The 19,370-nt window shown below is 44.9% G+C and overlaps 2 protein-coding genes across 4 annotated transcripts in view; one reads left to right on the top strand and one right to left on the bottom strand.

The window, feature by feature from the left end:
* Positions 1-15,746, top strand: part of LOC123998049 (transmembrane protein 145-like) — a 48,377-nt gene extending 32,631 nt beyond the window's left edge. The window contains exons 7-16 of one of the 2 annotated variants that reach the window (XM_046302884.1): positions 163-234; positions 4,595-4,663; positions 5,020-5,100; positions 7,042-7,120; positions 10,934-11,027; positions 11,440-11,612; positions 12,406-12,526; positions 13,481-13,669; positions 13,845-13,905; positions 15,215-15,746. In XM_046302884.1, the coding sequence (XP_046158840.1) occupies positions 163-234; positions 4,595-4,663; positions 5,020-5,100; positions 7,042-7,120; positions 10,934-11,027; positions 11,440-11,612; positions 12,406-12,526; positions 13,481-13,669; positions 13,845-13,905; positions 15,215-15,234 (959 nt within the window). In that variant the 3' untranslated portion in view covers positions 15,235-15,746. Of the gene's footprint in view, positions 1-162; positions 235-4,594; positions 4,664-5,019; positions 5,101-7,041; positions 7,121-10,933; positions 11,028-11,439; positions 11,613-12,405; positions 12,527-13,480; positions 13,670-13,844 lie in introns of both variants that reach the window. The other variant, XM_046302883.1, reaches the window with a different exon arrangement.
* A 147-nt stretch (positions 15,747-15,893) lies between these two features.
* On the bottom strand, positions 15,894-19,144 carry LOC123998056 (39S ribosomal protein L17, mitochondrial-like). 2 transcript variants are annotated; one of them, XM_046302891.1, is made up of 3 exons: positions 18,779-19,144; positions 17,618-17,686; positions 15,894-17,452 (listed from the first exon to the last, which is right to left on the bottom strand). In XM_046302891.1, exons 1-3 carry the CDS (start codon positions 18,950-18,952, stop codon positions 17,192-17,194), a joined length of 504 nt encoding a protein of 167 aa, XP_046158847.1. In that variant the 5' UTR covers positions 18,953-19,144; the 3' UTR covers positions 15,894-17,191. The 2 variants fall into 2 exon arrangements, with proteins under 2 accessions (XP_046158847.1, XP_046158848.1); XM_046302892.1 differs by lacking the exon at positions 17,618-17,686.
* Positions 19,145-19,370: the final 226 nt, after the last annotated feature.

The raw sequence follows: 19,370 nt of genomic DNA, 5'->3' as shown, positions 1-19,370 counted from the left end.
GACCTCTCTCTTTCTGTCGCTCTCTCTGTTCCTCTCTCTCCCTCCCTCCCCCTCTCTCATCACCATCTCACACCCTCTATCTGCCTCTCTCTCTCTTTCACTTTTGCTCCCCATTTGTCTACCTCTCTCTATCTCTCCCTAACCCCATGCCTCTATTCTCAGGGATCCTGGAAACTGACATCACGTTCCTGGTTATCTTCTCCCTGGTCTTCATCCTCTCATGTTATTTTGCCTGTAAGTGCCTGAGGAACAAGATCAGATCACGTCTTCCTCACAGCAGAAAAGCACTTAGCAGCCAATCCTAACCTGAGATCTCTGCTCTTAACTCCCATCTGCACACAAATGTCTCATTGGCATTAATGCACCAAACGTCAGAATTACACAGCCTTAAGTGCTAGTCCTTTCTGGGAGGAGGGAAGGGGTGTGAAAAGCGCCTGCCTTTCTGGAATGAAGACAAAGAGTAGAGGAATAGAGCTTGTCATTATGGAGTCATGGGGGCATGTCTTTCTGGAATAAAGACAAAGAGTAGAGGAATAGAGCTTGTCATTATGGAGTCATGGGGGCATGTCTTTCTGGTATGAAGACAAAGAGTAGAGGAATAGAGCTTGTCATTATGGAGTCATGGGGGCATGTCTTTCTGGAATAAAGACAAAGAGTAGAGGAATAGAGCTTGTCATTATGGAGTCATGGGGGCATGTCTTTCTGGAATAAAGACAAAGAGTAGAGGAATAGAGCTTGTCATTATGGAGTCATGGGGGCATGTCTTTCTGGAATAAAGACAAAGAGTAGAGGAGTAGAGCTTGTCATTATGGAGTCATGGGGGCATGTCTTTCTGGAATAAAGACAAAGAGTAGAGGAATAGAGCTTGTCATTATGGAGTCATGGGGCATGTCTTTCTGGAATGAAGACAAAGAGTAGAGGAATAGAGCTTGTCATTATGGAGTCATGGGGGCATGTCTTTCTGGAATGAGGGAAGAGTAGAAGAATAGAGCTTGTCATTATGGAGTCATGGGAGCATGTCTTTCTGGAATGAAGACAAAGAGTAGAGGAATAGAGCTTGTCATTATGGAGTCATGGGGGCATGTCTTTCTGGAATGAGGGAAGAGTAGAAGAATAGAGCTTGTCATTATGGAGTCATGGGAGCATGTCTTTCTGGAATGAGGGAAGAGTAGAAGAATAGAGCTTGTCATTATGGAGTCATGGGAGCATGTCTTTCTGGAATAAATACAAAGAGTAGAGGAATAGAGCATGTCATTATGGAGTCGTGGGGGCATGTCTTTCTGGAATGAGGGAAGAGTAGAGGAATAGAGCTTGTCATTATGGAGTCATGGGGGCATGTCTTTCTGGAATAAATACAAAGAGTAGAGGAATAGAGCTTGTCATTATGGAGTCGTGGGGGCATGTCTTTCTGGAATGAGGGAAGAGTAGAGGAATAGAGCTTGTCATTGTGGAGTCATGGGGGCATGTCTTTCTGGAATAAAGACAAAGAGTAGAGGAATAGAGCTTGTCATTATGGAGTCATGGGGGCATGTCTTTCTGGAATAAAGACAAAGAGTAGAGGAATAGAGCTTGTCATTATGGAGTCATGGGGGCATGTCTTTCTGGAATAAAGACAAAGAGTAGAGGAATAGAGCTTGTCATTATGGAGTCATGGGGGCATGTCTTTCTGGAATAAAGACAAAGAGTAGAGGAGTAGAGCTTGTCATTATGGAGTCATGGGGGCATGTCTTTCTGGAATAAAGACAAAGAGTAGAGGAATAGAGCTTGATTATGGAGTCATGGGGCATGTCTTTCTGGAATGAAGACAAAGAGTAGAGGAATAGAGCTTGTCATTATGGAGTCATGGGGGCATGTCTTTCTGGAATGAGGGAAGAGTAGAAGAATAGAGCTTGTCATTATGGAGTCATGGGAGCATGTCTTTCTGGAATGAAGACAAAGAGTAGAGGAATAGAGCTTGTCATTATGGAGTCATGGGGGCATGTCTTTCTGGAATGAGGGAAGAGTAGAAGAATAGAGCTTGTCATTATGGAGTCATGGGAGCATGTCTTTCTGGAATGAGGGAAGAGTAGAAGAATAGAGCTTGTCATTATGGAGTCATGGGAGCATGTCTTTCTGGAATAAATACAAAGAGTAGAGGAATAGAGCATGTCATTATGGAGTCGTGGGGGCATGTCTTTCTGGAATGAGGGAAGAGTAGAGGAATAGAGCTTGTCATTATGGAGTCATGGGGGCATGTCTTTCTGGAATAAATACAAAGAGTAGAGGAATAGAGCTTGTCATTATGGAGTCGTGGGGGCATGTCTTTCTGGAATGAGGGAAGAGTAGAGGAATAGAGCTTGTCATTGTGGAGTCATGGGGGCATGTCTTTCTGGAATAAAGACAAAGAGTAGAGGAATAGAGCTTGTCATTATGGAGTCATGGGGGCATGTCTTTCTGGAATAAAGACAAAGAGTAGAGGAATAGAGCTTGTCATTATGGAGTCATGGGGGCATGTCTTTCTGGAATAAAGACAAAGAGTAGAGGAATGGAGCTTGTCATTATGGAGTCATGGGGGCATGTCTTTCTGGAATGAGGGAAGAGTAGAGGAATAGAGCTTGTCATTATGGAGTCATGGGGGCATGTCTTTCTGGAATAAATACAAAGAGTAGAGGAATAGAGCTTGTCATTATGGAGTCATGGGGGCATGTCTTTCTGGAATAAAGACAAAGAGTAGAGGAATAGAGCTTGTCATTATGGAGTCATGGGGGCATGTCTTTCTGGAATGAGGGAAGAGTGGCCCCTCTCTGGTGGAGGAACTTGTCATTAGGGTTGAACATATTGCAGGGGAAAGTAAAGTGGGGCAGATGAAGGGAAGGCAGATGTGACAGAGTTAAAATATGGAGAGTATCTCCTCAGATAATACAGCCCATGTGTCTACAAACACACAGACTCCTGCTGCACATACTAATGCCTAATACACCACTCCCCTCCCTCTCATTCTCTATCCTTCTCTTTACATTACCATCTCTGTTTCTGTGTCTCTGTCACTGCATCTTTCCCCTCTAACCCACCGCTCTCTCTCTTTTCATCTCTCTCTCTTTTCATCTGTCTCTCTCTTTTCATCTGTCTCTCTCTCTCCTCTTCATATCTCTCTCCTCTTCATCTGTCTCTCTCTTTTCATCTGTCTCTCTCTCTCCTCTTCATATCTCTCTCCTCTTCATCTGTCTCTCTCTTTCCTCTTCATATCTCTCTCCTCTTCATCTCTCTCTCTCTTTCCTCTTCATATCTCTCTCCTCTTCATCTGTCTCTCTCTTTCCTCTTCATATCTCTCTCCTCTTCATCTGTCTCTCTCTTTCCTCTTCATCTCTCTTTCCTCTTCATATCTCTCTCCTCTTCATCTGTCTCTCTCTTTCCTCTTTATATCTCTCTCCTCTTCATCTGTCTCGCTCTTTCCTCTTCATATCTCTCTCCTCTTCATCTCTCTCTCTCTCTCGCTCCTCTTCATATTTCACTCCTCTTCATATCTCTTTCCTCTTCATATCTCTCCTCTTCATCTCTCTCTCTCTCGCTCCTCTTCATATCTCGCTCCTCTTCATATCTCTCTCCTCTTCATTGCTCTCTCTCTCTCTCTCTCTCTCTCCTCTTCATCTCGCTCCTCTTCATATCTCTCTCTCTCTCTCTCTCTCTCTCTCTCTCTCTCTCTCTCTCTCTCTCTCTCTCTCTCTCTCTCTCTCTCTCTCTCTCTCTCTCTCTCTCCTCTTCATATCTCTCTCCTCTTCATTGCTCTCTCTCTCTCTCTCTCTCTCTCGCTCCTCTTCATATCTCTCTCCTCTTCATTGCTCTCTCTCTCTCTCTCTCTCTCTCTCTCTCTCTCTCTCTCTCTCTCTCTCTCTCTCTCTCTCTCTCGCTCCTCTTCATATCTCTCTCCTCTTCATCTGTCTCTCTCTCTCTCTCTCGCTCCTCTTCATATCTCTCTCCTCTTCATCTGTCTCTCTCTTTCCTCTTCATCTGTCTCTCTCTCTCACTCCTCTTCATATCTCTCTCCTCTTCATCTGTCTCTCTCTCTCACTCCTCTTCATATCTCTCTCCTCTTCATCTGTCTCTCTCTCGCTCCTCTTCATATCTCTCTCCTCTTCATTGCTCTCTCTCTCTCTCTCTCTCTCTCTCTCCTCTTCATATCTCTCTCCTCTTCATCTGTCTCTCTCTCTCTCTCTCTCTCGCTCCTCTTCATATCTCTCTCCTCTTCATCTGTCTCTCTCTCTCACTCCTCTTCATATCTCTCTCCTCTTCATCTGTCTCTCTCTCTCACTCCTCTTCATATCTCTCTCCTCTTCATCTGTCTCTCTCTCGCTCCTCTTCATATCTCTCTCCTCTTCATCTCTCTCTCTCACTCCTCTTCATATCTCTCTCCTCTTCATCTCTCTCTCTCGCTCCTCTTCATATCTCTCTCCTCTTCATCTCTCTCTCTCGCTCCTCTTCATATCTCTCTCCTCTTCATCTGTCTCTCTCTTTCCTCTTCATCTGTCTCTCCTTTCTCCTCTTCATATCTCTCTCCTCTTCATATATCTCTTTATTTGTATCTCGCTCGCTCTCTATCTTTCTCTATCTCTCCTAGATAATCTGAAGGGAAGGCAGCTTCTCCATACGACATATAAGATGTTTATGACTGCGGCTGGTGTAGAAGGCGAGTGTGGACCACATCTCTCACTCTCTCTCTCTCACTCTCTCTCTCTCTCTCTCTCTCTCTCTCTCGCTCTCACTCTCTCTCTCTCTTGCTCTCTCTCTCTCTCTCACACTCACACACACAGCCAATTGCAGCAGAATCGCAACCTGACTCACACACTGCAGTTGTTGGCATCTCAGACATGGTAATGACTCCTTCTGATTATCATAGATATTAACCACTGCTTCAGCACCATACAGATAGCTCCCTGTCTCTGTGTAGGGTAGGACTGCTGCTGCTATATGCAGCTCTGCAGTGCAGAACAGTGAAATATCCCTCTCTCTGTCTCTCCCTCTCCTCCCTCCTCCTCCCCTCAGTTGTCAGCCTTCTGTTCCACTGTATCTACTGGGGCCTGTATGCCAGAGATGGAGTGGGCAACGGCAGTCTCAAGATAATGGGTGAGTCTGATCATCACAAACACCCTGATAAAGGATGTAATCCAGAAACACCCTGATAAAGGATGTAATGCAGAAACACCCTGATAAAGGATGTAAAGCAGAAACAACCTGATAAAGGATGTAAAGCAGAAACACCCTGATAAAGGATGTAAAGCAGAAACACCCTGATAAAGGATGGATGATAAAGATAAAGGATGTAACACAATGCAGAAACACCTGATAAAGGATGTAATGAAACAGAAAAGGATCACCCTGATAAAGGATGTAATGCAGAAACACCCTGATAAAGGATGTAATGCAGAAACACCCTGACAAAGGATGTAATGCAGAAACACCCTGATAAAGGATGTAATGCAGAAACACCCTGATAAAGGATGTAATGCAGAAACACCCTGATAAAGGATGTAATGCAGAATCACCCTGATAAAGGATGTAATGCAGAAACACCCTGATAAAGGATGTAATGCAGAAACACCCTGATAAAGGATGTAATGCAGAAACACCCTGATAAAGGATGTAATGCAGAAACACCCTGATAAAGGATGTAATGCAGAAACACCCTGATAAAGGATGTAAAAAGGATGTAATGCAGAAACAACCTGATAAAGGATGTAATGCAGAAACACCCTGATAAAGGATGTAATGCAGAAACACCCTGATAAAGGATGTAAAGCAGAAACATCCTGATAAAGGATGTAATGCAGAAACACCCTGATAAAGGATGTAATGCAGAAACACCCTGATAAAGGATGTAATGCAGAAACACCCTGATAAAGGATGTAAAGCAGAAACACCCTGATAAAGGATGTAAAAACACCCTGCAGAAACATCCTGATAAAGGATGTAATCCAGAAACACCCTGATAAAGGATGTAAAGCAGAAACACCCTGATAAAGGATGTAAAGGATGTAATGCAGAAACACCCTGATAAAGGATGTAAACAGAAACACCCTGATAAAGGATGTAATGCAGAAACACCCTGATAAAGGATGTAAAATCAGAAACACCTGATAAAGGATGTAATGCAGAAACACCCTGATAAAGGATGTAATGCAGAAACACCCTGATAAAGGATGTAATGCAGAAACACCCTGATAAAGGATGTAATGCAGCAACATCCTGATAAAGGATGTAAAGCAGAAACACCCTGATAATAGATGTAATGCAGAAACACCCTGACAAAGGATGTATTCCAGAAACACCCTGATAAAGGATGTAATCCAGAAACACCCTGATAAAGGATGTAATCCAGAAACACCCTGATAAAGGATGTAATGCAGAAACACCATGATAAAGGATGTAATCCAGAAACACCCTGATAAAGGATGTAATGCAGAAACACCCTGATAAAGGATGTAAAGCAGAAACACCCTGATAAAGGATGTAATGCAGAAACACCCTGATAAAGGATGTAAAGCAGAAACACCCTGATAAAGGATGTAAAGCAGAAACACCCTGATAAAGGATGTAATGCAGAAACACCCTGATAAAGGATGTAATGCAGAAACACCCTGATAAAGGATGTAAAGCAGAAACACCCTGATAAAAGATGTAAAGCAGAAACACCCTGATAAAGGATGTAAAGCAGAAACACCCTGATAAAGGATGTAAAAAAGAAACACCCTGATAAAGGATGTAATGCAGAAACACCCTGATAAAGGATATAAAGCAGAAACACTCTGATAAAGGATGTAAAGCAGAAACTTTCCCACACAACCCATGCAGTGTAAGAGAGTGCACACGAGAGGATGAGTGTGTCCTTATTTGGATGTGTGTTGCAAGTGTGTGTGAGGGTGTGCTGGAGTGAGTGAGTGACCTGATTTCAGGTTATGGTATGATGTTACATATTCAGATACTATAACCTACTTAAAGTAATGTTTCTTTCACTCTGTGGGGTTCTCATTTTCTTCTCACCATCTCTCTCGCTCTCTCTCTCTCCAGGGAAATTACTGTTCTCTGTCAGTTTCCTGGTGTTCCTGCTGATGCTGATCCTGCTGGGAAAAGGCTTCACCGTCACCAGGTAGGGAGTGTGTGTGTTTTTGTGTATGTCTCTCACACTGTGTCTGGTCTCAGGCCGTCTCACCTATGCTCTCAGGGTCAGAGCTAGAGTAGCTGTCCCAGCCTTAATAACACCCTCTACCCTAGGGGACATGTCAGTCAAACTGCTTGTCTGGATTACAGGTTCAGTGCTTCATTACAATGTGTCTCAGGATTAAATCCTCCAGCCACTCTCTCTGTCTTACTCCTTCTAACTGGTAACCAGTAGCCCAGTCTCGCTCTGTCTTACTCCTTCTAACTCGTACCAGTAGCCCAGTCTCTCTCTGTCTTACTCCTTCTAACTGGTAACCAGTAGCCCAGTCTCTCTCTGTCTTACTCCTTCTAACTGGTAACCAGTAGCCCAGTCTCTCTCTGTCTTACTCCTTCTAACTGGTAACCAGTAGCCCAGTCTCTCTCTGTCTTACTCCTTCTAACTGGTAACCAGTAGCCCAGTCTCGCTCTGTCTTACTCCTTCTAACTCGTACCAGTAGCCCAGTCTCTCTCTGTCTTACTCCTTCTAACTCGTAACCAGTAGCCCAGTCTCTCTCTGTCTTACTCCTTCTAACTCGTACCAGTAGGCCAGTCTCTCTCTGTCTTACTCCTTCTAACTGGTAACCAGTAGCCCAGTCTCTCTCTGTCTTACTCCTTCTAACTGGTAACCAGTAGCCCAGTCTCTCTCTGTCTTACTCTTCTAACTCGTACCAGGAGCCCAGTCTCTCTCTGTCTTACTCCTTCTAACTCGTACCAGTAGCCCAGTCTCTCTCTGTCTTACTCCTTCTAGCTCGTACAAGTAGCCCAGTCTCTCTCTGTCTTACTCCTTCTAACTCGTACCAGTAGCCCAGTCTCTCTCTGTCTTACTCCTTTTAACTCGTAACCAGTAGCCCAGTCTCTCTCTGTCTTACTCCTTCTAACTGGTAACCAGTAGCCCAGTCTCTCTCTGTCTTATTCCTTCTAACTCGTACCAGTAGCCCAGTCTCTCTCTGTCTTACTCCTTCTAACTCGTACCAGTAGGCCAGTCTCTCTCTGTCTTACTCCTTCTAACTGGTAACCAGTAGCCCAGTCTCTCTCTGTCTTACTCCTTCTAACTGGTAACCAGTAGCCCAGTCTCTCTCTGTCTTACTCTTCTAACTCGTACCAGGAGCCCAGTCTCTCTCTGTCTTACTCCTTCTAACTCGTACCAGTAGCCCAGTCTCTCTCTGTCTTACTCCTTCTAGCTCGTACAAGTAGCCCAGTCTCTCTCTGTCTTACTCCTTCTAACTCGTACCAGTAGCCCAGTCTCTCTCTGTCTTACTCCTTCTAACTCGTAACCAATAGCCCAGTCTCTCTCTGTCTTACTCCTTCTAACTCGTAACCAGTAGCCCAGTCTCTCTCTGTCTTACTCCTTCTAACTGGTAACCAGTAGCCCAGTCTCTCTCTGTCTTATTCCTTCTAACTCGTACCATTAGCCCAGTCTCTCTCTGTCTTACTCCTTCTAACTCGTACCAGTAGCCCAGTCTCTCTCTGTCTTACTCCTTCTAACTCGTACCAGTAGCCCAGTCTCTCTCTGTCTTACTCCTTCTAACTCGTACCAGTAGCCCAGTCTCTCTCTGTCTTACTCCTTCTAACTCGTACCAGTAGCCCAGTCTCTCTGTCTTACTCCTTCTAACTGGTAACCAGTAGCACAGTCTCTCTCTGTCTTACTCCTTCTAACTGGTAACCAGTAGCCCAGTCTCTCTCTGTCTTACTCCTTCTAACTCGTACCAGTAGCCCAGTCTCTCTCTGTCTTACTCCTTCTAACTCGTACCAGTAGCCCAGTCTCTCTCTGTCTAACTCCTTCTAACTCGTACCAGTAGCCCAGTCTCTCTCTGCCTTACTCCTTCTAACTCGTACCAGGAGCCCAGTCTCTCTCTGTCTTACTCCTTCTAACTGGTAACCAGTAGCCCAGTCTCTCTCTGTCTTACTCCTTCTAACTCGTAACCAGTAGGCCAGTCTCTCTCTGTCTTACTCCTTCTAACTCGTACCAGTAGCCCAGTCTCTCTCTGCCTTACTCCTTCTAACTCGTACCAGGAGCCCAGTCTCTCTCTGTCTTACTCCTTCTAACTCGTACCAGTAGCCCAATCTCTCTCTGTCTTACTCCTTCTAACTCGTACCAGTAGGCCAGTCTCTCTCTGTCTTACTCCTTCTAACTCGTAACCAGTAGGCCAGTCTCTCTCTGTCTTACTCCTTCTAACTCTCTGTCTTACTGTCGTACCAGTAGCCAGTAGCCCAGTCTCTCTCTGTCTTACTCCTTCTAACTCGTACCAGTAGCCCAGTCTCTCTCTGTCTTACTCCTTCTAACTCGTACCAGTAGCCCAGTCTCTCTCTGTCTTACTCCTTCTAACTCGTACCAGTAGCCCAGTCTCTCTCTGTCTTACTCATTCTAACTCGTACCAGTAGCCCAGTCTCTCTCTGTCTTACTCCTTCTAACTCGTACCATTAGCCCAGTCTCTCTCTGTCTTACTCCTTCAAACTGGTAACCAGTAGCCCAGTCTCTCTCTGTCTTACTCCTTCTAACTCGTACCAGTAGCCCAGTCTCTCTCTGTCTTACTCCTTCTAACTCGTACCAGTAGCCCAGTCTCTCTGTCTTACTCCTTCTAACTGGTAACCAGTAGCGCAGTCTCTCTCTGTCTTACTCCTTCTAACTGGTAACCAGTAGCCCAGTCTCTCTCTGTCTTACTCCTTCTAACTCGTACCAGTAGCCCAGTCTCTCTCTGTCTTACTCCTTCTAACTCGTACCAGTAGCCCAGTCTCTCTCTGTCTAACTCCTTCTAACTCGTACCAGTAGCCCAGTCTCTCTCTGCCTTACTCCTTCTAACTCGTACCAGGAGCCCAGTCTCTCTCTGTCTTACTCCTTCTAACTGGTAACCAGTAGCCCAGTCTCTCTCTGTCTTACTCCTTCTAACTCGTAACCAGTAGGCCAGTCTCTCTCTGTCTTACTCCTTCTAACTCGTAACCAGTAGGCCAGTCTCTCTCTGTCTTACTCCTTCTAACTCGTACCAGTAGCCCAGTCTCTCTCTGCCTTACTCCTTCTAACTCGTACCAGGAGCCCAGTCTCTCTCTGTCTTACTCCTTCTAACTCGTACCAGTAGCCCAGTCTCTCTCTGTCTTACTCCTTCTAACTCGTACCAGTAGCCCAGTCTCTCTCTGTCTTACTCCTTCTAACTCGTACCAGTAGGCCAGTCTCTCTCTGTCTTACTCCTTCTAACTCGTAACCAGTAGGCCAGTCTCTCTCTGTCTTACTCCTTCTAACTCGTACCATTAGCCCAGTCTCTCTCTGTCTTACTCCTTCTAACTGGTAACCAGTAGCCCAGTCTCTCTCTGTCTTACTCCTTCTAACTCGTACCAGTAGGTCAGTCTCTCTCTGTCTTACTCCTTCTAACTCGTACCAGTAGGTTAGTCTCTCTCTGTCTTTCTCACTTGCTCTCACTCTACTTTCCCTGCTTCTCTTTCCGCTCTGCTCCTCTCTCATTGCCCTCAGTCTTTCTCCCTTTCTCTCTCACTATCTCATACAGTATAGTAGCTTTGACTTTATTAGAGCAGACTTTGTCATTATTGCTACATCTCTGAAACGTGGTGATGAATCGCCATTTAGATAAGCTGCCTGACTACACTGCACCATAAAGAGGGAATATGTGGCCAACCGTGTGTGTGAGTGCGTGTGTGTGTGTGCGCATACGTGGGTGAGGAAATCCATCTCTGTTTGCAGGAGGAGAGTGTGTGTGTGTATTCATCTGTCTGTGTGAAAGCTAACCCCCCTGTGTGTATCCGTCTCTGTCAGGGCGAGGATCAGCCACAGTGGATCTGTCAAGCTGTCCATCTACATGACAGTTTACACCGTCACCTATATCATCCTCTTCATATACGAGGCAGAGGTACTGCAGCCTACACTACAGAACTGCTGCTGCTACACTCCTACTGTCCATGCTATACGTGAAGGGCCAGTGTATGACGGTTTCAACCGGGGATTCCTGTGTCCCACAACACTATGTTAGCCTACTGAGTTGAAGTCTAGGTATTAGCTCTAGGAGCTAGTCTTCAGGTCTCGGGCACGGTTACCCTGTTTGACCAATGATATCCATTCTCTGGCCTGTGAAACTGAATACATAGCCCGCAAGCAGAGGCACTGTCAATGACCCAGTTGTAGAGAAGTGTCACTGTTACAACACATGCTGGGGAACGTATTGTAATACACCTCTCTGCTATTTGAGGGTAAAGTTAGTAGGTTGATTAGTAGGGTGCGGTACATTAGAGTGGTTGTATGATGTAAGTGTGTGTGTGTCTCAGTTCTTTGACCCAGGTGAGGTGCTGTATGCATATGACAGCCCGGCGGGCTACGGTCTGATGGGTCTCCAGCTGCTGGCCTACGTGTGGTTCTGCTACGCCGTCCTGATCTCCCTCAAACACTACCCTGAGAAACAACCCTTCTACATCCCCTTCTTCACGGCATACACACTCTGGTGAGAGGACATAGCTCTGTCAGGTTCATCAACTTCATTCCCTAAAAAGCATTGCATCCAATAAACTCCCCGTCTCCCATATCTTTCCACTTCCTGCTTGCTCATCTTAAATCCGTCCTCCTCCGCCTCTCCCTCTCGTTTCCTTTTGTCACTACTCCACCATATTCCTTTTTTCTCCTTCCTTTGTTTACATAGCTCAATCTCTCCCTTCCCTATCTCTCTCCTCTTTCTCTCTTAATCTCTCTCCCTCATTAACTCTCTCCTCTCTCTCTCTCATTATCTCTCTCCTATCTCTCCCTCATTATCTCTCTCTCCTCTCTCTCATTATCTCTCTCTCCTCTTTCTCTCTTAATCTCTCTCCTTTTTCTCTCTTAATCTCTCTCCCTCATTAACTCTCTCCTCTCTCTCTCATTATCTCTCTCTCCTCTTTCTCTCTTAATCTCTCTCCTCTTTCTCTCTTAATCTCTCTCCCTCATTAACTCTCTCCTCTCTCTCTCTCATTATCTCTCTCCTATCTCTCCCTCATTATCTCTCTCTCCTCTCTCTCATTATCTCTCTCTCCTCTTTCTCTCTTAATCTCTCTCCTCTTTCTCTCTTAATCTCTCTCCCTCATTAACTCTCTCCCCTCTCTCTCATTAACTCCATCTCCTCTCTCTCCCTCATTAACTCTCTCTCCTCTCTCTCCCTCATTATCTCTCTCTCCTCTCTCTCCCTCATTATCTCTCTCTCCCTCATTATCTCTCTCTCCTCTCTCTCCCTCATTATCTCTCTCTCCTCTCTCTCCATCTGGCAGGTTTTTCGCGGTGCCCGTCATGGCTCTGATAGCTAACTTTGGCATCCCTCGCTGGGCACGGGAGAAGATCGTCAACGGCATCCAACTGGGAATCCACCTCTATGCTCACATCGTATTCCTCGTTAGTACCCTTCATCTCTCTACACACTCACACACAGGCATGCATGTGCGCCCACATACACACACTGCCTCACTGTTGACGTTAATTATCTCGAAGACCTCATCGCCCGCCTCGTTAGTAACCCCCTGCCCTCTACACGCAGGCATGCACACACTCACCTCCCTTTTAATATCTGTGAGTCATATCTCTCTGTCCTCATCGGCCTCTGCGTTAATATACTCCCAAACCCAGACTTCTATACCAGACTGAGCGTCTCGGTCCCAGACTTCTGTACCAGACTGAGCCTCTCAGTCCCAGACTTCTGTACCAGACTAAGCCACTCGGTCCCAGACTTCTGTACCAGACTGAGCCTCCCGGTCCCAGACTTCTGTACCAGACTGAGCCTCTCGGTCCCAGACTTCTATACCAGACTGAGCCTCTCGGTCCCAGACTTCTATACCAGACTGAGCCTCTCAGTCCCAGACTTCTGTACCAGACTGAGCCTCTCAGTCCCAGACTTCTGTACCCGACTGAGCCTCTCAGTCCCAGACTTCTGTACCTGACTGAGCCTCTCAGTCCCAAACTTCTGTACCAGACTGAGCCTCTCGGTCCCAGACTTCTGTACCAGACTGAGCCTCTCAGTCCCAGACTTCTGTACCAGACTGAGCCACTCGGTCCCAGACTTCTGTACCAGACTGAGCCACTCGGTCCCAGACTTCTGTACCAGACTGAGCCTCTCGGTCCCAGACTTCTGTACCAGACTGAGCCTCTCGGTCCCAGACTTCTATACCAGACTGAGCCTGTCTGTCCTTTGTCAGTGACACATTCACACACATACTGTTCTGTTCATATATGAAGAAATGTGTATCAGTGTATGGAGAATACAGGGTAATATTTGTACAGGCAAAAGGCAATATTCTGAATATGATACATTCCTCCCATCCATCCCCTCTCCCCCTCCTTGCCTCGCCACAGGCTATCACGCGGCCCTCTGCGGCCAATAAGAACTTCCCGTACCACGTGCGGACCTCTCAGATCGGGATTCTGCTGTCTAGTCCGAAGGCGGGTGTGGCGAGTGAGAGTTTCCCCCACCATGCCTATGGGAACAGCTCCTTCCTGGGCGACTCCCAGCCCAACTTCACAGAACTCTTCTCCATCCAGTCGGTGAGTGGATGTATGATCTGAAGAGGATCTAACTGATACTAAGGTCCGATATAGTCCCCGTAACACTCCAGAGGTGTTAGAGCACAGAGGAAGTTGTCAGAGAAGGATGTGGTAACTGACATTGTGACAAATACAACCCAGCTTGACCTTTAACCTTTACCTCCCTCTCTCTTAGGGCCCAGTGAAGACGGTGGAGGAGACGGTGGCCCGGAAGGGACAGGAAGTGCAGAGGAACAGTGAGCATAAGATCATCACCACCACGGCCGACCTGTCGTTACCCACCTTCCCCCCACTCCCTCCCCCCATGCCCAGCCACCTCTCCCCCCCTCCCCCTCCACAACTCCCCTCCCACTTCACCGAGTACTTCAGCATGCAGGGGGGAGGGGGCATGGGCACCAAGGCATGAGACAGACAGAGAGAAAGAAAGAGGGACACAGAGAGAAAGATCGAGAGGGAGATGAAGATCAGGTAGCATAGAAAACAGGTCAAGCTATGTATAGCCACGAGGGAAGGAGGGAGGGATATGAGGAGGAAGAGAAGGGGAAGTCATTATAAGCAGACATGTGGAATGGAAATCCTAACTGTCCCATTTTCACCTCTGAATGGGAAAAAAAGCTGAATAAAGAAGAGGATATGGCTGTGAGTTAAAGTGCTGAGCTTGTAAAAGAAAAAAGAAGCAATAAATATTTGAACATGAGCAGGGAGAGAGGCACCGGGAGGGAGAGATGACAGAGTGGATGTAGCCTGACCAATAGAATGATAGGAGCGCACAGTGGAGACTGAACAAAACTCCTATGAACACTTTTATTCAAGACTTTATAAGGCATCAATGGAGGGGCTGAGGGAAACGTGTAAATAGCTGAAGAGAATGAGTTCCCATTACTCTAAAATAGTTGCAGTTTCTATTACAAAAGGGATGTTTTTTTCCACATTGTCGAATTCCAAGTGGTGCTGTGACCATTGCAGTTCTCATGCCATTACATTGTACAAGAGTAAAATATTCACTTACATCCTGAAACATACATTTTTTTTTCATGTTTGACAGATGTTAACACAAAATATAGAATTTCTGCTCCAGGCTATAGGATTGATATACTGATGTTTAAGTGTACAATGTTCAGTTTACTGTGGACCACTGAGGTACTGCTAAAACAAGCATGTACTCCCTGTCTCTAAACTGATTATACTCCATGTGTTCATACAGTGTGTGTGCCTGTTGTACCAAACTACTATACAATAGCTGTGTATATTTCATACCATATAGGCTACCGAGGTGTTAATGTCACTTCTTCTGGATCTCTATTGGAACCTTCTGGAACCTTATGTCATACTGTCCACAGACAACTGTTTTAACTCAGAATACTACTGTTCAGTTTTCACTGGAGTGCAAGATATTAGCTTGCTCTGAATGTAATTCCTTGATGTATGTAGACCTTGTTGAATGTATTAATGCAATAGAGCACAGGGAAAGGGGTGGTTTTAAAGTTAAATTATTATTTTTTACATAGAAATCATACTTATAGCTTGTTTTACTTTCAATTTCAGCCTCCGTCCTTGACACATGATTTAAGGAGGGAAAGTTGTCCAGCGAGGATGTGAACTAACTTCACAATCACCCCCCCCCGACTAGTATGTAATGATGTCATGTCAAACCTGTACATGTCTGTCTGTATGGCCGTTTCCCTCAGTGAAGTTGTACATCTGATCTGATACTGCGTGAGGGGCTCATTGTTGTTTCTCCATAAGTAGGAACAGTAGTTCTTCCTGACCATGAAAGGTCCTGGGCCCATAAACAACTAAAGCAAACCTTTTAGAGTAACTGTGAAAGTAGTAGCACCAACGTCCTGTTTGTCCTGCATGAAGCACTTTAATGTTCCCCTTCTCTTAGCTTTCTGTTCTGCCATTTATTTCAAAGTGACTTTGAATAGCGCTTTAATCTGGATCATACGTATCCACACACTACATCCAATGATATTCCGGTATCAAATATACAAATGTTACCTGTAGATATGTTCATATTAATCAATGTCATCAAGTGTCATTATCAGACATATAAAAATGTACATGATCTGAATAATATTAAGTTGATTAATGAAATAGCCTAATGATATCAATGTAAGGGAGGGAGGGGGGTATTCACAAGACTGTGTCAAGGCCAATATACCACCTGTTCTAAGAAATAGAAGTAATCAATTACATTTTTTTTAAATAACTTGTTAATATCTGAGTATGAAACATGCAAGTCTCTTTAATCATTTTTAAATCCAATCTGTAAAAAAAATGGTGTGGGAGAAAGAATGGTGGTTAATTGACTGTTTCCAATGGTTTAATTAATAGCCCTTTACTACAGAAAGACAATGTCTGGAGTAGGCTTGGGTTGATCAGACTGGTACTGCACATGTTATGTACATGAGAACAACAGTCAAAGTATAATGTAGTCTGTAAAAAAGAATGACACTTGAATTAGATTGTTCTGGTGTTCTAAAGGTTGTCTCTGTAGGCGTATATACATTTGTCTCTATTGCCATTACAGTCCACTGTTGTCCATGGTTACGGATGCCATTACTTGACTGAATAGATTTTGACAGACAGGTTCCAGTCATTCTGTACAACAAGCTGCATGATCAACGTATCTATGGTATTTGTCTATTATACACAGACGCAAGTAGAAGAGCAACGGGAGATGAGTGAGGGTTTTATATGCATGACAGACAACAGCACAGCTTCCTGGCTATTTAGAAGGGTCTGGTTAAGAGCACATTACTGAAGCACTGTTCGAAATGAATGCATTTTAATGGTGTCAAATTAGGATATTCTGAATACGCTGTACATACACTTTTTGCCAAATTAAAATGGTTGGTTTTACTAGAGGCCTGGTCTGTTTCTTTCATACCTTGGCCACAGTGTGAATGTGTAATGTGATGTAGAAGGGCAAGGGCATTCGTCCAAAACATCTACTCCATCTTGGTACAGTACAATTATTTTCTGGTACCTCACAATTTGAGCGCTTACAGGCAAGTGGCAAAGGAGAGCCGGTCCAATTGAATGGAATTGCAATAGGTTTGGGGTCACTTTGGCAAGTAGTTACCAGAATGTAAAAACCAACCTCTACAGCAGCTCTTAATAAAAAGACAGTTTGAATCTAAACAAATCGAATGACTGGGGAAGCTCATGATGAGTGTGTGATTATGTCTGGCTGAAGGTAGTTGCTTTCATAAAACATCCTGCCTCTATTTGCCACTGTGTTTATTCTGAATCAGTAGAGATTCAAAACAGGACATCAACCATGATGATAATGAACAGTTTGGGGGACATGTTTCTGAACCGGTAGAAGGGATAATAACAGCATATCAAACCTGTTTGATTTAAGCATATCTGTTAAACTCACATTAGTGCCATAAACAGAACGTGTAACATTGTCAAACAATCACATTTATTTTGTGGGGTCCATAGAAAGTCAAATACTGTAGCCAGACATCTAAAAACTGTAATACATGTGATGTCAGTGTGTGGCTGGTTGCATTATGCCTCAACCTTGGCTGCTGCCTGCTGTGCCCGCTGTTCTCTGTAGCCTTTGAGGAGCTGGTTGATTAGCGTGAGTTCATTGTCTCGCTTGGCGGTCTGGAGAGGTGGGAACGGGTTGCCTTTATACTCCAGCACGGCCATAGCAGCCTTGTCCAGGTTCTCCCTGTTGGGAATGCGGGCCATCCGGGTGTAGGCTTTGGGCTGGGTCTCAAACCTGGGAGCCAGGACCTTGAAGAGCTTTGGGATCAGATCCTTTTCCTTAAACCACAGGAGAGAGAGACGGGATGATGACTGACTGAAAGAACTAGGAACACACTCATACTAAACTGGTAGATAATAGTACAACAATGCTGGGGACATTGGGACGGTCTGACTTGGTCTGAGTAGATTAAAATACTAACAAAGATCATAAAGAACATTTACTGTGAGCCAGAAATTTGCCATTTTCATCGCTTTCTCGTCAGTGTCTCCCTTCTTGGCATAGTCAATCAACTGCAAAACAACATCACATTGGTCAACAACGTCACAAGCTGTCAAAACTACACAGTAGCCTACTAAACAGGGATGATTGAGAAGTAGCTGACTAAATCAAACAAATACAACCATGGAGTTAAATGAAAAAGTATGGATTTCAGCAAACAAAGGCACACATCTACATAGGACAACCATAGGTACACGGTAAGCGTTTCATCATTTACTATTGATCTTGGGCAAATCAATGTAGTCCGAGCTGAATTTCACAAAGCCAGGACTCTGCTCAACTCCATAGTTCATCAGAAACTTCCTTCACAATGGGAGTTGAGTTTAGTCAACTAGTGGAGTAGCCCAAAGGCTGGCAGATCACAATAGAGTCGCTTCATCTTACTGTCCAAAGGGAATCTATGTAGCCAGCTATACACTCATATCCCCTATGGACCGGGTTGTACATAATTCTCCATTCAAGTTGCAAATGAGTCGATTACCTCCTTAACTCGATTTAATGGCGAGAAGGTGGAAAAAACATACTGTAATGAAACAGCTGGGAGCAGATCTCGAACCCTCGGGCTCGGCGCTCTATCGACTGTGCCGCAAAAGCATATGCTCGTGCGGCAGGGTCGATTTCCACGCTTATAAAACCAGGGTCGTTACACTACTCCCTCCTTTTCAAAGAGAGCGTCCTCGCGACGTCTTACAGGAACCGGTCAAGCACACGCACTGTCGTGGATGCAAGGTCTGATCACTTCTGACACCAATGTAATGAAACAGACAGGGAGCAGGTCTCGAACCGTCGACTGTGCCGCAAAAGCATGCTCGTGCGGCAGGGTCGATTTCTGCGCTTATAAACCCAGTGTCGTAACAATACTTTCTTTATGAAACACAATTTTCGCCATGTTCCGGGTGTTGCCAATCAGGTTGAAGCAGTCTTATTTTCACCCCTGGTCTGATTGGCTGAAGGGGTATAGACGTATAGCCGGCTGCATACATTCCTTTTGGACGGTAAGATGAAACGACTCAATATCGCCATCAGCCAGCCTTTGAATTACTGGAGAAGCAACTTTGTTGAGCTGCGTAAAAAGGTAACGTTACCATGTAACATGTCCTCACCTTTTCAGCATAGAATCGAACTTCGTCTGCTCTGCCTCGGGTGGTCTCTATCCTCTCGTGTCGAACGAGGCCGGTAAGAATGTTCCGAAGCATGTTTATTCGCGACTCTGGACCGAGACCCATTTTACGGGCCACCCGGCCATGGGATATCAACATCTGAATATTGACGCGCATCTTGTCGAGTTCCGACGGCTAGAAAGAAACAAGGAATCAAGCCGGCCTTCAAAAATGTAAACCGATGTTTCTAACGAAGGTTATCTTCCGTTATTCTCGTTTAAATTAGGTTTATGTGATCATTAATACATCCCCGAGGTCGCTTAATAACGTGACAACTTTGACACTGCCGGTGCATCAGTTATCTCAGTCTGTGTGGGTGAAAACTTTTCCACTTTAGGATTAAATCGTTCCGCCTCAAATCTATTATATTGGTCATTAATTCATTCATTGTTGTTTTGCTATTAGATATCAGGTCTTTCTATGTTGCGTAGAGATATTTCAAAATGTAAAAAAAGGTTAATTTCTGATTAGGAAATGTAATCGGAAATAAGAGTACATATTTAAATGACCTAATTACGATATATGATGACAAATA

This window comes from Oncorhynchus gorbuscha, linkage group LG15 (genome assembly GCF_021184085.1).
Source record: "Oncorhynchus gorbuscha isolate QuinsamMale2020 ecotype Even-year linkage group LG15, OgorEven_v1.0, whole genome shotgun sequence".
Lineage (NCBI taxonomy): Eukaryota > Metazoa > Chordata > Actinopteri > Salmoniformes > Salmonidae > Oncorhynchus > Oncorhynchus gorbuscha.
The sequence above is the reverse complement of the archived record's forward strand: the minus strand, read 5'-3'. Positions and strand labels throughout refer to the sequence as shown.

Bases quoted from the DNA above. Each gene is read 5' to 3' on its own strand.
- LOC123998056 (XM_046302891.1), bottom strand. From the start codon at position 18,952: ATGCGCGTCAATATTCAGATGTTGATATCCCATGGCCGGGTGGCCCGT. The intron at 17,687-18,778 runs GTGAGGACATGT...GTTGTTTTGCAG, and splicing joins TTCGATTCTATGCTGAAAAG to TTGATTGACTATGCCAAGAA. The intron at 17,453-17,617 runs GTAAATGTTCTT...CTGTGGTTTAAG, and splicing joins TGGCAAATTTCTGGCTCACA to GAAAAGGATCTGATCCCAAA.